Source organism: Halichoerus grypus, chromosome 6 (genome assembly GCF_964656455.1).
Source record: "Halichoerus grypus chromosome 6, mHalGry1.hap1.1, whole genome shotgun sequence".
NCBI classification, from domain to species: Eukaryota; Metazoa; Chordata; class Mammalia; order Carnivora; family Phocidae; genus Halichoerus; species Halichoerus grypus.
Window position 1 is genome coordinate 41,166,904 of NC_135717.1, and position 15,923 is coordinate 41,182,826.

General features: G+C 55.1%; 1 protein-coding gene across 5 annotated transcripts in view; it reads right to left on the bottom strand.

Moving 5' to 3' along the window:
* The window catches only part of DIP2C (disco interacting protein 2 homolog C), a 396,828-nt gene that overhangs the window by 86,533 nt on the left and 294,372 nt on the right, over positions 1–15,923 (bottom strand). For all 5 annotated transcript variants that reach the window (XM_036097398.2, XM_036097402.2, XM_036097401.2 and 2 more), the window contains 4 exons: positions 15,705–15,769; positions 13,284–13,377; positions 13,064–13,183; positions 11,717–11,831 (listed from right to left, as the gene is read on the bottom strand). In XM_036097398.2, coding sequence (XP_035953291.1) covers positions 11,717–11,831; positions 13,064–13,183; positions 13,284–13,377; positions 15,705–15,769 — 394 coding nt within the window. The remainder of the gene's footprint in view (positions 1–11,716; positions 11,832–13,063; positions 13,184–13,283; positions 13,378–15,704; positions 15,770–15,923) is intronic.

Sequence of the window (15,923 nt, forward strand, 5' to 3'; positions counted from 1 at the left end):
GCTCCTGCCTCTCTACCTGCAATGTTCTTGTAGCAGCCATCCCCCTGGCTTCCTCCCTCACTACCCTCTGGGGCAGCTCACATATGCAAGGACTCATCACCCCATAAAACAGCACACCCCCAACTCCTGTCTGCACGGCAGGTGCCTCGTCCATCAGTCTCAGCTTCCTGAGGGCAAGTGGGTTTCCCTCTGTTCACTGCTGCATCCTTTCCCCTGGAGAGGTAGTCTGTCGACTACTGAACAGATAAAATCTTTCCAAGATCATGGATTCTATCCCTGTAGCTAAAGACCCTTGCGTGTGAGCTATGAGCTAAGTGAGAGCACGATTTAGGTGAATACCACACTTGTTCCTGTAATTTTCTATACACACATGTGTACTGTTGCTTTAGGATCTAAAAGTTGGAGGATAAACAGAAGTTTGCTGCTTGGTTTTAAAATAGTATCAAGATTTAAAATGAACCTAAAAACATAAATAGGGAAACATAAAAGTTAAAATGTGCAAAAGGAGGTCTCATTTGAATCAAGTAACTGGTGTGTTTAAAAAAGAAGCCATGCTATATGTCAATTATATCTCAAATAAAAACTAAAAATAAATAATAATAAAAAGGAAGCACAAGAGAGTCTGGAAATTGAATTGTTCCATCTGCTAAGAAACAAAAAGGTAGAACTAACCAGACACAGAAGAAAACTCTGCCCAAGTTAGAAGGTCCATGTGGAGCTACCTGGAAAGAGCCCTGAACACTGGAACCTAAGTTGCTCTCTAAAGCAAAAGGAGGAGGCCCACGGGAACCCTGTGCCACCGGGACTCTTGACCCTGTGCTTCTGTCCTCGGCAAAACGCAACGTGACAGTCAGGAATCAGAAGGCTTGGTCCCCGCTGTGGGTTGTGTCTCCAAAACCTATGACCTCAACTGTGACCTTATTAGTGTGAAAGAGAGTCTTTGCAGAGATTGTTGGTTGAGATGAGGTCCTACTGGTTGGAGTGGGACAGACCCCAATCCAATGACCGGTGTCCTTATGAGAGGAGGAGGCACAGACGGCGTGTGACACAGTGGTCATGCGGTGCTGCATCTCCAGCCACGGAGCCACGGACGGAGCACCAGCAGCGGGAGGGCCTGGAGCAGATGCTCGGCCAGAGCCTCTGGGAGCACCTGCTCTGCAGACACCCCGAGACCCGAGACAACAGCTTCCCCACTTCCATGCCCCCCAGCCCGAGGCACTTACGACAGCCCCGGGACACAGACACACCGAGCAACAGGGTTCAAAGGTGCACGTCATTTTTTGTGGAAAGGTGCACACATGGGCTGAACACATGGGCTGTACGCACGGGGTGCACACACGGGGTGTATGCATGGGGTGCACGCATGGGGTGCACACACAGGGTGCACATGTGGGCTGAACGCACGGGCTGTACGCATGGGGTGCACGCACAGGGCGCATGCCTGGGGTGCACACATGGGGTGCACACATGGGCTGAACGCATGGGCTATACACACGGAGTGCACACACGGGGTGTATGCATGAGGTGTATGCATGGGCTGCACGCACGGGGTGCATGCATGGGCATCAAAGTGCCTCCCGGAACTCTGCCTCTCTGGGAAAGACACTTCTAAGCTGTGGGGCCATCAGTGTGTGTAAGCAAGGGGCCGCCTTTCTGCCTTTGACCAGTGAGGTCCTCCTTTGTGGACGGAGGGCATCCCTTGCAGGGGAGCAGCCCTGCTGCACGTGTCTGGCACTGCCATCCATGACTTAAGTCTTTCTACAGATGAACGTGAGCTCGGTTACTGCAGCCGCTGCCCCAAGAGGGCAGGTAAAAATGTCCTTTGAAGGGTGCAGAGCTGCGGTCGCTGCGTGCTTGTTTTAACAGAAATAACATTTTCAGGGGAACACTCTGGCAATGCGGATTTCAGGAGAAATCTGGTCAAATCTGTGAATACGTGCATCCCCCTTCAATGCTCAGTGTGATAGAGCCTCTCAAAAACACAGTGGACGCCCACACTGAAGGCTCAGTGACAGGGAAAGATACAAGATCGACATAGCACACCTTTAAGTGATGTTATTTTAGTGTGATTCCTTCCCCTTTCTCTGGTAAGAGCAATATCTGCTTATTAAAAAACATACCTGCTTTAAGAGCTCTATAACGTAAAAAGGGGACATTCTCCCTGACGCTATCTCACCTACCCGCTGCACTATGTAGCTTCCAGGTTTTTTTCTTGGTAAAGAGACTGTCTAGAGATACTTAATCTTTTTCAGCCAGGAAACGGATCATACCACACAAACCGTCTACAAGCTTTGTTTTCCACCTGCCCTAGCTACTTTGCCGCGTCTTTGGGCAGGCGCTCAGCGCGCATGGGCAGGGAAGCATCACCTGCTGTCTGTGTGTGGTATGCACACCTCCACCGGAGCACCACCAAACACAAAATAGAGCAGAATGCACTCCTGCACGTGAGCGGTCTGGACAACTTGCACAAGGTAACTGAAGTCACTTGGCTCTTCGACGCTACTGAATTAAGCCATATTTCCATTTAGGGATGGTGAGGCTCATCTGCCAACTCTTTCACTCTCAGAGGACTTTTAAAATTTTATCTGAATTTAAAACTTCCAGATTAAAATCACCGACAATGCATTTTATCTTGTGTTATAAACATAAGATTATGGATCTCCACGGCTGACTTTTTTTGGGCAGTCAAAACCATTCCTGAAGACCCCACTTCAATTCACAGTCTTGTTAGCTATTTTTACTCTGGGTCACTGGCTGGGGAGCCTCGGGCAGAACGGTCCGAGTCTGACTCCGGTCCTGGACGGGCATCCGGCCGCACAGGCCCCTCCCTCCAGTCTTCCCAGCTCTCTAATTTCCAGGGGGGACATTTTCAACATGCAAAATGATTCTGGTGGCAAAGGGGCATCTTCATCCTCCTCTGGAATTGCTGCTTTAAATACTGCTTTACATAATTACTATCCTTTGAAATAATACCTTGTGGTTAAAGAGCCCACAGAATATTTTTTTAGTTGAATCAACATTACCACAACATAGCTTTAAAAAGTGGGTTCTATCCTCTGTATTCCAGACACAGAAGCAGAACCAGACAGCAATCCCAGAGATACACAGGACCAGAAAATAATTTGCTGGTTTTCATTTCACAATCTGCCCTTTTAAAATAATTCTACAGATGAGTTTACACATCATAAAGTCATATTTCTCCAATATTTTGAATTTTACAACTAATCCTCAAAGAAGGAAACACAAACATATACCTGCATGATGACAGTTTTAAAAAGAAAGACATTAAATACTGTGGCAAACACGTGGTTGGACAGGGAGCCAGGGCACTGGCTACTGTCCCCAGACCATGGCCAGAGTCCTACGGCTGGCTCTCGGGACCAGCTTGCACTCCACCTGTTTTAGGTGGGATGTCCGAGGCTCCCGTTGAAAACTCTGGGCCCCAGAACCTTCCAATACACTCACTTTGGTGTTGGTGACAGGTGTTCTGCTTACCAGAGGAGGGACATCAGGATAACGAACAGCCACGGGCACCAACCTGTGAGGCCCAGCTCTTTGCTCTGCACAGGCCAGCTTGGAGCAGCCCGAGAAGCTGACGGGCGTGCACGGCTGTTCCCATGCGTGCAAACCCCGGGCGCCTGGCAGCCCTGCCGTAGCTACTCGGCTGGCCGACCCACGTACGTGTTTCACAGAAGAAAACCAGACAGACGCATGTTCCAGGAAAGACCAAAAGTCCCACAGTCGTGAGTAATGGAACACACCTCCAATTTCATCGTCAGTGCTGACCACACACATTAACCAGGTACCGTTTCCTAACTACATGCAGTGAGAGCCAAGTGAGCACTCAGCGGCTCTGAGCTGCTTACTGGAAGTCCAACCTCTTCTTCGTTACCTGGCTCGCAAGCTGTCCTGGGAAGGTTATTAAGTACAGGACAAGAGAAGAAAGGAGAATGTCAGTCCTCAAACCCATCTGAACGAGGGGTGGTCAGTCCCCCTCGAAGGGGGCAGGGCTTTCTTTCCAACAAAATCAGGCAACCTAGCAGCCAAACACTTTTTTCTTTATAAAATATCCTACGAATAGAAACAAAACATGAGGATGCAACCCTTCCCACTCTGGTCTTAATAAAGACGTCCAAGAAAGTGCCCATTTTGTCCTCACCCTGGGACCACCCGAGTATGGACCAGCCATCCTGGACCCCCACTCAGAGCAGGTTGAAAGGAATGAGTAAGGTGGTCTCTACTCAGTAACCCAGCTTCTACCGTTCCCGTGTGGAAACTCCCGAGTCCCCACTGTGCTTGGGGAAGAAATAACCCAACATGAAGTTAAGTGCACGGGCTCGTTCTACAAAAGCAAGAATTTGTCCCAATGTCTCTGTGGACGGTCGTGCACGTACAACACCGGGAATGGGGAGTTGCCCTCCTATTCACAGAGAGGGACGTGTTAATAAAACGCAAGTGAGTGCTGTTTCTGTCCTATTTGTTTGAAAATGACTTAAATATGACAGGTCAGTGAAAGAAACAGGTTGTAAACGTGAGCACTCCCCCCCTCCTGACGAGTCTGACCACCAGTCCTCGACACCCACGCTCACCTCCGCACGAGGCTCATGGCGGTGGCTTCATCTGTGTGGCTGCCGGCGTGCAGTGGTGTCCACGCATGTCGTGGGCCTCACAGTCACGTGGAAGAGCACAGCCACCAGACCGAGGGACGGCATCCAGCAAGGGAACAGACGTGGGACAGCCGCTGCACCCAGAGGTCCGTCTTGATTTGGATTATGCCGTTATCCCTAATTCTACTGAGAATGCTATGGTTGTACCTCGTGTTCCTATCCCTTCCTGTCCCGATTTACCTGCGGGCCTGGGAGGATACCTGTCGCAGAACGGGTGGGCTCTTGAGGAGATGTCCCAGCCAACGGGGTGGGGGCCCGGGAGGGGCTGCAGGCGGCTCTTGCTCGGAGCCTGGTGGGGCCGAGGGCGCTACATTTGCTCACTTCTCTGTTCTCGTGAACCCCTTAGCTTCCACAGTTCCTACGTAGTGACTTAAATCCTGGGGGTTGCTCCCAAAGTTCTGGTGGGAAGCAGGTCTCCCGGCCCTACTCTGGGGCCCTGAGCTGCCCTTCTGCCCCTATGTTAGCACATCACCGCGGACGCATGCGGGCTGCTACCCAAGACTTCCCCCTCCTTCCCCCCGCCCCCACAGTCCGTCTGTCTCGGGACCAACCTCGGGGGGCCACCCACAGGTGGCAGTAAGGACACGGCCCTCCTGCTGCTGCTGAATCAGGAGACCAGAATATGACACCAAACTCTAGGCTCAGAGCTGCACCTGGATCGTCGTGAGAAAGGCAAACCCGCAGACAGAGGAGAACACACGATTCCACTCGGCCAAACACGAGCTAGAGACCTGCCTGCACATGTGCATGAGCTGGTCTCGCCGGGACGCCTGTGAAAAGCTCTGGAGCTTCTCAGCACTGCTTCTGGAGAGTCTGCAAGGTGCTCAGAGGCAAGCGCGTGCGCAGGTCCTTCACATACTGAAAATCCTTCTTTCACTCGTTTATTCAAAAAGTATCTATGAGGCCGGGACAGACCGAACAATGAAGACACCCGTAAGTCCCACGGCACGTGGGGAGGTGGAGAATGTGAAGGGAAGAGGAGGGGAGGGCGACAAGCCCGGAGGACCACAGTCGGGACGCCAGCAAAGGCGGGCTTGGTGGGCAGGCCACACGGCTCCAGCACAAGCTCCTGGGCCTGCCGGTAGGGGAACAGCGAGGAGGCTGGGGCCGGGCGGCGCGGAGGGAGGGACGGAGCGCGGCCAGACCTGGGAGCAGTGTGCACTCCTGCAGCCGAGCTGCCACCGAGGGGGCCGGGTGGCAGGGAGGTAGGGGAGCCGGAGGTTCAGACTGCTTACACAGCTTCTCTGAAGGAAAGTGGGAGCAGACATTGCTGGAGGAGGATGCTTGCACTGAAATCTGTGTGCACTCCGCCTGCCACCCTCCTTCCCACGTGAAAGGAGAACTGAGTTGCCAAGACAATGGCCAAAATCTAAGAGATGGAAACCAGTGTCCAGTCTCTGCACAGTTCTGGATCTAACCTAAGTTTTTGTGGACAGGGAGAAGCTACGCAGCCTGCGGTGGGGGTGGCGGGCGGGGGGTGAGGGCCCAGACTGCAAGCTGCTGGGCCAAGGGCTGACGACCAGGGCAGGGGGACCGTGTGTGTGCATACGTGTTAGCAGACACGCGTGTCCTCATCGGGGACTGGGGGTGTGTGCACACGTGTTAGCAAACACACATGTTCTCATCGGGGACTGGGGGTGTGCACACGTGTTAGCAGACACACGTGTTCTCATCGGGGACTGGGGGTGTGTGCACACGTGTTAGCAGACACACGTGTTCACATCGGGGGCTGGGGTGTGTGCACACGTGTTAGCAGACACATGTGTTCACATCGGGGACTGGGGTGTGTGTGCACACGTTAGCAGACACGCGTGTTCACATCAGGGACCGGGAGGTGTGCACACGTGTTAGCAGACATGCATGTTCACATCGGGGACCGGGGTGTGTGTGCATGTGTTAGTAGACACGCATGTTCTCATTGGACCAGGGGTATGTGCACACGTGTTAGCAGACACACGTGTTCACATTGGGGACTGGGGTGTGTGCACACGTGTTAGCAGACACACATGTTCTCATCAGGGACTGGGGGTGTGTGCACACGTGTTAGCAGACACACGTGTTCACATCGGGGACTGGGGGTGTGTGCACACGTTAGCAGACACACATGTTCACATCAGGGACTGGGGTGTGTGCACACGTGTTAGCAGACATGCGTGTTCACATCAGGGACCGGGGGTGTGTGCACACGTGTTAGACACACGTGTTCAATCAGGGACTGGGGTGTGTGCACATGTGTTAGCAGACACGCGTGTTCACATCAGGGATTGGGGGTGTGCACACATGTTAGCAGACACACGTGTTCAATCAGGGACTGGGGTGTGTGCACACGTGTTAGACACACGTGTTCACATCGGGGACTGGGGGTGTGTGCACACGTGTTAGCAGACACACGTGTTCACATCAGGGACCGGGGGGTGTGCGCACATGTTAGCAGACACGCATGTTCTCATTGGACCAGGGGTGTGTGCACACGTTAGCAGACATGCGTGTTCTCATCAGGGACTGGGGGTGTGTGCACACGTTAGCAGACACGTGTGTTCTAATCAGGGACCAGGAGTGTGTGCATACATATTAGCAGACACACATGTTCTCAGGGACCAGGGATGTGTGCACACGTGTTAGCAAACATGCGTGTTCACATCGGGGACTGGGGGTGTGTGCACACGTGTTAGCAGACACACGTGTTCACATCAGGGACTGGGGGTGTGTGCACACGTGTTAGCAGACACACGTGTTCACATCAGGGACTGGGGGTGTGCACACGTTTTAGCAGACATGCGTGTTCACATCAGGGACTGGGGGGTGTGCGCACGTGTTAGCAGACACGTGTGTTCACATTGGGGACCGGGGTGTTTGTGCACACGTGTTAGCACACACACCAGTTCATATTTTCTTCCTCTGTGGGTGGAGAAATCAAGGGTCTCAGAGGATAACTGGTCCATGGGGACACAGCAGAGAGTCAGTCACTGTAAGACCTGCCTCTTTCTGCTGCATAAGGTGGCCTTGAAATCACGACGACACTTTTTAAAAGAAATCTCCTGAATCTATACCACTCTGGGCAGACAACGCAAGGGGTGTGACGCCCCAGCACGCATCTGGTGGACACCCACCAGCTGCCCGGTCTTGCAGCGCAGCCTGAACCGTGTCCATGGGACCCACAGATTCTCTCCCAGAGATGAGGACGCAGTCTGTGATGCCAAGTCTCACCGGAGCACCACCATGCAGCTTCTCAGCACAAGGGGCCTGCCGGCAGCTTCGGCCCACACAGCACGATTGCTCGCCCGCGTGCACCGGACTGAGCAGGGCACTGTTCCCCAGATCCGCTCCGGGCGGGAGCGCGCAATCAGAGGCCGCATTTCCCCAGGACCCAGGACGTCTCCAGGACATGAAGTCACTCAGCCAAGACACACGAGGCATTGTCCAAAAGCACTGGTTTTAAGAACTGCAGCATGACTTTTAACGCCACCTGCAGCCTGCTTCTTCTGCTTCTTCACTTCAGGTGTCTCTGTGGGGATTTTAGTCTAGATTTCTAGCATATCCTTCTACTTCAGTTTTGGTTACAGGCACGATGTGAAACCAAGAAGGACAGTGCGAATGGTGCAGAGACACGTGCTTGTGAGCGCTTCGAAGGGATGAAACCATAATGTATAAAGACCCTCAATTTCTTACAAGGATCTTTTCCAAAATTATCTTTTTTTGGCTACAACCAATACGTCAATAGGGAAACACAAATATCTTAGCATTAAAACTAGACCTTTCCCCCTGTGGATCTTTTTTTTTTTTAAAGATTTTATTTATTTATTTGAAGAGAGAGACACAGCGAGAGAGGGAACACAAGCAGGGGGAGTGGGAGAGGGAGAAGCAGGCTTCCCGCCGAGCAGGGAGCCCGATGCGGGGCTCGATCCCAGGACCCTGGGATCACGACCTGAGCCGAAGGCAGACGCTTAACGACTGAGCCACCCAGGCGCCCCCACCGTGGATCTTATGGCCCCTTGCTTTACGTAGGAGCAAAGCGGAAGGGGTCACGCTTCACTGTCACCAGGAGTGACCGTGAGGCCCAGGGCCAGCGGACCGTCGTTGAGAGTCCTCAGGATGCACTGGGCCATCCCCATGGGGCCATCCCCCAGCATAGGGCTCATGTCTTTATTCTGAAATAGGCAGCCCGGAAGGTTCACGGCAAAATGAACAGACACATTTAAACCCTCACGGCTTCGGCAAGGATAGGACGGCGCAGACGATGTCAGGCTCAGCTGTTCCTCTGGAGCAACTCTGCCGCACCCGCCAGAGGCCAACATTCGACCCACCACTGACCCGCGTGAGGCAGGAACGGGGCTCTGCCCGTGGTAAGTGGGTCCCAGCAACGTGAGTCTCTCACTTCCCCTTCCAGACACGCAGCCATGAGCAGTTAACGCGCGTTCCTGTGATTCTTGAGCACTGAAGGAGTGGTGGGTCTGCGGAGAGACCCGGAAGGTGGCTGACGAGCCTAGGATTCTCTGGGAGAAGACGGTGTCTTCATTTAGAAAAAAGCTCAGGGTGAGCCACCAGGTAAAGACCACTTTATATCAAAGTCTGTAAACCAGAATATAAGCAAGGATTACAGACTACATGTTAGGGAAACTGAGAGTTTCTTCGTGTTACTGATGCACCTTTTGGTTGTATGGTATTTTTCACTGTAGGGGTGACGGACGCGAAATCACTCTGCCTGTCAATCAACGGTGTTTGAGGAAAGAGTGAGCCTCTCTCTGAGCTCACTGGTATCCACTGCCCTGTCCTGGCTTCTTGCTCTTCTACCGGCTAATTGGGAAATAGCAGACGAGATCTTGAGGATGTGAGAGTGGCCGCCAGGCCATGGTTGGCTGTGAGAGAAGCCAACTCGGTTCAAAGCAAGGCTGGCTGGTGGACTCGTGTCTCTGCAAGTACGGCTGCTCTTTCCCCTGCTCAGAGCAGGAGCCGGCCAGTCCACTGCCTCACACGCAGGAGCAGCAACGTCCACCCGCTCCGGCAGTGAAGGTCGAGGGACTCTGAATCCACCCCTCCCAGCCCGATAATGGTGCAGACTCAGTCAAGGCAGGTCTGTGCAGGGGTTGTGTGGGGACGTGCGGGGACACGCAGGGAGTGTGAGGACCACGGAGACAGTAGGGAGCATAAGGATACATGGGGACATGTAGGGATATACAGGGATGTGTGCTAGCATGGGTACACGCGGGGCCACGTGGGGATGTGCAGCAAGCATGGGGACACATGGGGACGCGTGGGGAGCATGAGGACGCATGGGGACATGCGGGGAGCATGAGGACGTGCAGGAATGTGTGAGGAGCATTGGGACACATGGGGACAGGCAGGGATGCGTGGGAAGCATGGGGACGCGCGGGAATGCATGAGGACACATGGGGACGTGCGGGGAGCATGAGGATGCGCAGGGACACGTGAGGAGCATGGGGACACATGGGGACACGCAGGGATGCATGGGAAGCATGGCGACGTGCGGGGATGTGTGCGGCCTCTGACCCCAGGGGAAGTGCACTGGAGGCCACTGAACATGAGCCCAGGAAATAGCGCTTAATTTGCCTGTTTCTTAATCTTCTTGAAGATTTTAACGATTTTTTGACATTTTTAGAGAAACAATTACAAGTCCTTCACTGACTCCTCCCTGTGCCAAGCAACTCTGACATAGTCCATAATCCCAGCGCACAGAGAACAGATTTCTAGAAAGAGCACACGATCACACCATCGGATGCTAACAGCTGGAGTGTCCACGTGTCTCAGTCCCTCACCTTGTGACTTACCTGTGGCAATGGCGCTACGTCACACCGCGGCGCAACCCTAACGCTTTCAGGTGGGAGGCCGCGGAGGCCGCAGAGAGAGGACCTGCCCGGGACCCCGTGGCTGGGTCATGGCTGGGCTGCACCCGGACGGCTGAATCCTGATCTTGGAAGAACGCGGTGCTGGCCCGTCCACCAGTGCGGCCTCCAGCACTCTGTCTGAGGTCAGACTTCCACTCGGGGGACTGTTTGGGAGGCGCCTCCTGCTAGGACAGCCGTGACACCTTCTAACAAAGGTGGTTCATGGTGCTGTTTTTCCTCATCAGTTTAAATTGTTACGGACTTCTGATTTCTGGTTCAATCAAAATTAAACTTGCTCCTGATATGCTAAAGGTTTTTGATTTCCCAGCCCGTTAGACAGTCTGGCTAATTTTACACTAACTACCAGCTAAAACTGTGAGAAAGCATCTCATTTACAAACAGTCTCCCAGTGAGTACTTCTGGGAAGCCCAGCCTGTCAGCAAGAGGGCGGAAGTCCACGTGCTGTGCGCCCCTTACAGTGGAGCACGCTCGTGTGACGCAGAGCAAAACCTCATGAGCGGACGGACGCCCAGATACCGAAAAACAAGTCAGATCCCGAGCTGGAAGTACCCAGATGATGCCAACGCTCCCTTCCCACGTTGTGAGGATGGCAGACGGCGGGTGACGATCAGAGAGGCTTTCCCTGCACCTCTCAGCCTGGGTGGGACCAGCTTCACACGGCCATAGCCACGGCACCTGTAACAGTGCGCGCGGCGCTGGGGCAGGTGGTGAGGCGGACTGACCCACGACCGAGGGCATGAGCGACGCAGGCCCCACACCCAGGTGCACACTGGAGCCCTGCGATGGGCCATCCATAGCTCAACAGCTCAGAAAACCAGGGTTTTTAAAAATTCAGGGTGTCGTGGCGCACTGGGCATGTCCACAGGCCCGGCTGCAAACACTGCACTCAAACCAGACAGCATTCACCCAACCCGCCCCAGAATAATGCCTGACCCAGACGGCAGCACATGGACATGTGGGTGATGAGCACATGGGCGTCCACTTACTTGGGAGACAGGGTCACTGCCCAGAGGGAGAGAGGGTTTCTGACTAGCGAATGAGGACCACGCTGAAGGGCCCATTCCTGCGCATGCAAGGAAACGAAGCTGGTCCCGAACAGGCTGGGTCCTGCCCTCCCCGCCCCGTAGACATGAGCTGCGGCAGGCAGCCCCCCACCCAGGCCGGCCCTGCAGGGCCCGGCTGTACCTCCGTATGGCCACGGTGAGAGCCTCTGGGGAGCTGGCACACGGACAGATGACCTCCTGACGCAGGCCTTTACTCTGGAAGACGTTGAGAAATGCGTCACAGGATGAGATGGACCCTGCAGGAGGAAGGGGTGACAGTCACCCTGTGGAAGCGCGGGGTCGACCGCGGCCACCCCACCACTCCCACGCCTCTCAGGTGGGGCTGAGGCCGGCCGCACGGAAACACGCTCCATTCAGTACCGCTAACTGCTCACGTTACCATGAGAGGTGATCCTTTCAGGCCAACAGAACTCAAGGATTACAAGTGTAACCTCTGTATTTAAACGTTTCTGTGGCCGATGAGCTTGTGAGCCTTCCCCCAGGCCTGCTCCGCCATGTTCCATATGCATGTCTCCGAGATGAGTAGGTCTAAACTAAGCGAAGAAAACTCTCTCCTGTATCAGCGCACCTGGTGAGATCGGGGGAGTCACCACCAGGCGCCCACCCGTGAGACCACTTCCTAACACAGGTCAGCCTGGCTTCAGCAGACAGATGGCTCAAACCAGATGCCTTAAAGCAGCTTGCAATTCGTGGAGTTCTCTGGGAAATGCAAGAATCATGTATACAAGTAATACTAAATCCTCTGATTGCAAGCCCCTGTTTGTGTATCAGATTTTCTTTCAGAAAGTATGTGCTGCTTTAATTTACGAATGTACATGTGGCACCATTTACAGATGGACAGAAACACACGCTCTCCTTCACTCATTCTGCTTCTGGCTCACTCACTCTCATCAAAAACAAGCTAGCTGCGTTTTGTTTCAACCCAGAGCGGTATTTCTCAAGGTAGGTTAATGGCATTCTATGGGACTGCTAATTTGCTTTACCTGGGTGGTGTTTCCTATAGGATTTGATAACGAAATTCCATTAAAATGACATATTACTTCCCTGATCAATAAAATTACTATAGATCACAAAGTAATAAGTTACTATTTCCTGAGCACAAAATATCCCAAGACAGAGAAACCACTTCATTTAATCCTCATAAAATCTTATGATTTAGGTACCATTTTGCAGCTAAAGAAAGAGAAGGATTAAAACCAGAAAGTTAGGATTTTTCTCTATGGAATCAGGATGTGGAAACACCGGGCCTCGAGCCCAGGGTGGCGGGCCTGCGGGCTCCTGGCTCCCCGCCACCGACTGTGGTGCCTCGAGGCTTCGGTGAGTCACACTGGGAGGTCATTAACTTAAGGCAGCTTCCTAACCAAGGCAACGACTAGGAAAGGAAAAGCAAAGTGCAGAAGCGGGATGTGGAGAACGAGGCTCTCTGGCTGCCGGCTGCACCTCCAGGTGGAACAGGGGGGTCACTTACAGGGATTTGCACCGTCGGCCACGATCAGCATCCGGAGGGAAGAGAGGTTGATGTCTCTCTGATCTCTATGTGCAACTAGCGCCCAGTGCATGTCCCTGGATTTCACACAAGCCACTTTTGCTGTGGGAACAGTGGAGAGCAGGGCGTTAATAAGCACACCAACAGACCGTGAGATATTAAAAAAGAGGGAACCACACACCTGAGGGCCCTGGAGACGTACCTTTGTACTGGCAGACCTTCTGAATCCAGGAGAGGGGGTTCACCTTCATCAGCGAGTATGGGATGCTGATCACGTGCATCATGTTCATGACACTCTGCAAGCAACACATGGGGGTGACTGCCAAATGCTAGCAGGAGAGGAACCCGCACCCCGCCAGGCTGGACGTGGGGACACAACAGGCCTGGGCCCGTCACGAGCTTGCTCCCTGCTCCACACTGGGAACCAAGAGCACCATTTGCCATACAGAAGATGGCAGAGAGGAGCGTGTGCGTCTGGCAGGAGACAGGACTGGCTCTAGGAAGTGGCTGCAAGAGACTCAGAAACTGCAGGTCCAGAGGAAGGGTGACCCATGGTGACAACACCAACAAGGCCCGTCACAGCGGTCCCCACACAGTGACGTCAAGGAGAAACATGACTGGCAGCAGAGAAGGCGGCTGCCACAACCACCGGGCAGGGAGGTGGGTTACGTGCTCGCCGCACATCGGGCTGTGTGGTCCTCACGCAGGACCATCACCGCGTCTGACAGGTAGGAACGCTGTGGTCCAGGGGGACCAGGGGCAGGCGACGGGCCTGGAGGCACAGAGCTGCAGAAGGCAGGGCTGAGGCCAGCCGGCGTCCCCGCCCCTGCGCTCACCACGGGAGCATCCACATGGAGCTGTGTTTCCGCATCCTACCACCACCCGGCATCCAGGGGCAGAGGTGAACCACAGCAGGAAGGGCTAGTCTGGACCCCCAACCTTCAGTCTAGACGATGCTTGTGTGCCCTCCTCCTAACAAATTCTGCCTGAGAAACCACAAATCCTGCCTTCTGTATTTATGTCCCATCGCTCAGGCAAAAGCCGCTAGAATTCTCTACCTCTGCAAAGACAGTTCCAGCACAAGCTTAGAGAAGCAGGGAGTGGACATCATCCAGGACACGCACGGCCAGCCCGCGAGCAGTCACACTGTGCATGTGCTAAGGGCTGAGCACGTCTTAAATAACAAGGCTGTGTGTCCACAAACCCGCTGCAGCTTCGAACCGTCCTCCCTCATCAGATGGCACTAACAACGATGGGGCATGGGAGCCAAACTGTCACCATGCGGAGACCCGTAAGAAGGTCCCCCTGCAGCATAACGGAGCCGGCTTCCACAATATTCACAAACACAGACTCACAGAAAGGAAAAAGAGCAAGAACATCACAGCCAAATCACATGCAAGGGACAAGTGCCCCGAACCCAAGACGTGAGTAACATCACCGCAGTCTGAATGCCAGGAGCGGGGAGGAAAGATACTATTTCCCGCGAGCCCCTGGGGAGCAGTCCGCGTGCTCACTCCCGCGGGGGTGGGGGGGACGGGGCCTTGGGGGGGTCTGCGTGCTCATTCCCGTGGGGGGGGACAGGAGGGGTCCGTGTTCTCACTCCCGCGGGGGTGGGGGGACAGGGCCTTGGGGGGGGGTCCGCATGCTCATTCCCATGGAGGGGGACGGGAGGGGTCCATGTGCTCACTCCCACGGGGGTGGGGGGGACAGGGCCTGGGGGGGTCCGTGTGCTCATTCCTGTGGGGGGGAGACAGGAGGGGTCCATGAGCTCACTCGCGCAGGGGTGGGGGGGACAGGGCCTTGGGGGGGTCCGTGTGTTCATTCCCGTGGTGGGGGACGGGAGGGGTCCGTATTCTCAACCCTGCGGGCGTGGGGGGGACAGGGCCTTGGGGGAGTCCGCGTGCTCACTCCCGCGGGGGTGGGAGGACGGAGCCTGGGGGGGGTCTGCGTGCTCACTCTCGCGGGGGTGGGGGGGATGGGAGGGGTCCGTGTGCTCACTCTCGCGGAGGTAGGGGGGACGGGAGGGGTCCGCGTGCTCACTCCCGTGGGGGTGGAAGGGACGGAGCCTGGGGGGGGTCTGCGTGCTCACTCTCACGGGGGTGGGGGGGATGGGAGGGGTCCATGTGCTCACTCTCGCGGAGGTAGGGGGGACGGGAGGGGTCCACGTGCTCACTCCCGTGGGGGTGGAAGGGACGGAGCCTGGGGGGGGTCTGCGTGCTCACTCTCACGGGGGTGGGGGGGATGGGAGGGGTCCGTGTGCTCACTCTCGCGGAGGTAGGGGGGACGGGAGGGGTCCGCGTGCTCACTCCCGTGGGGGTGGAAGGGACGGGGCCTGGGGAGGGGTCCGCATGCTCACTCCCGCGGGGGTGGAAGGGACGGGGCCTGGGGAGGGGTCTGCGTGCTCACTCCCGCGGGGGTGGGGGAGACGGGAGGGGTCTGTGTGCTCACTCCCGCGGAGGGGACCGGGCACTGGGAGTCACGTTCTTGGATAGCTGAGGGCTGCTAACAGCGACGGCCCTTCTCCCCATGTGGGAGGAGGGGGCTAACCCCAGCCGCCCTGCACACAGACCCTAATTCCCGCTGTGGCATGCAGCCCAGCCAGCACACACGGGGTCGCACTTACGGTCAGGATTCCATGCCAGAGCCCGACGTCCTTCTTGAAATCCAGCACATTCACTATGGTTTCCGCTGCACAGACAGAAACAGAAGACATGTATTCCCACCAGATGCACAGACCAAGGGAATCCAACGTCACCTTGGGGGCAGGACAGGCCTTGGTAGGGCAGACGCTGTGCCACCTGCCTGGAGAAGCGTCTGGATAATCTCCTGACACACGTGTCCA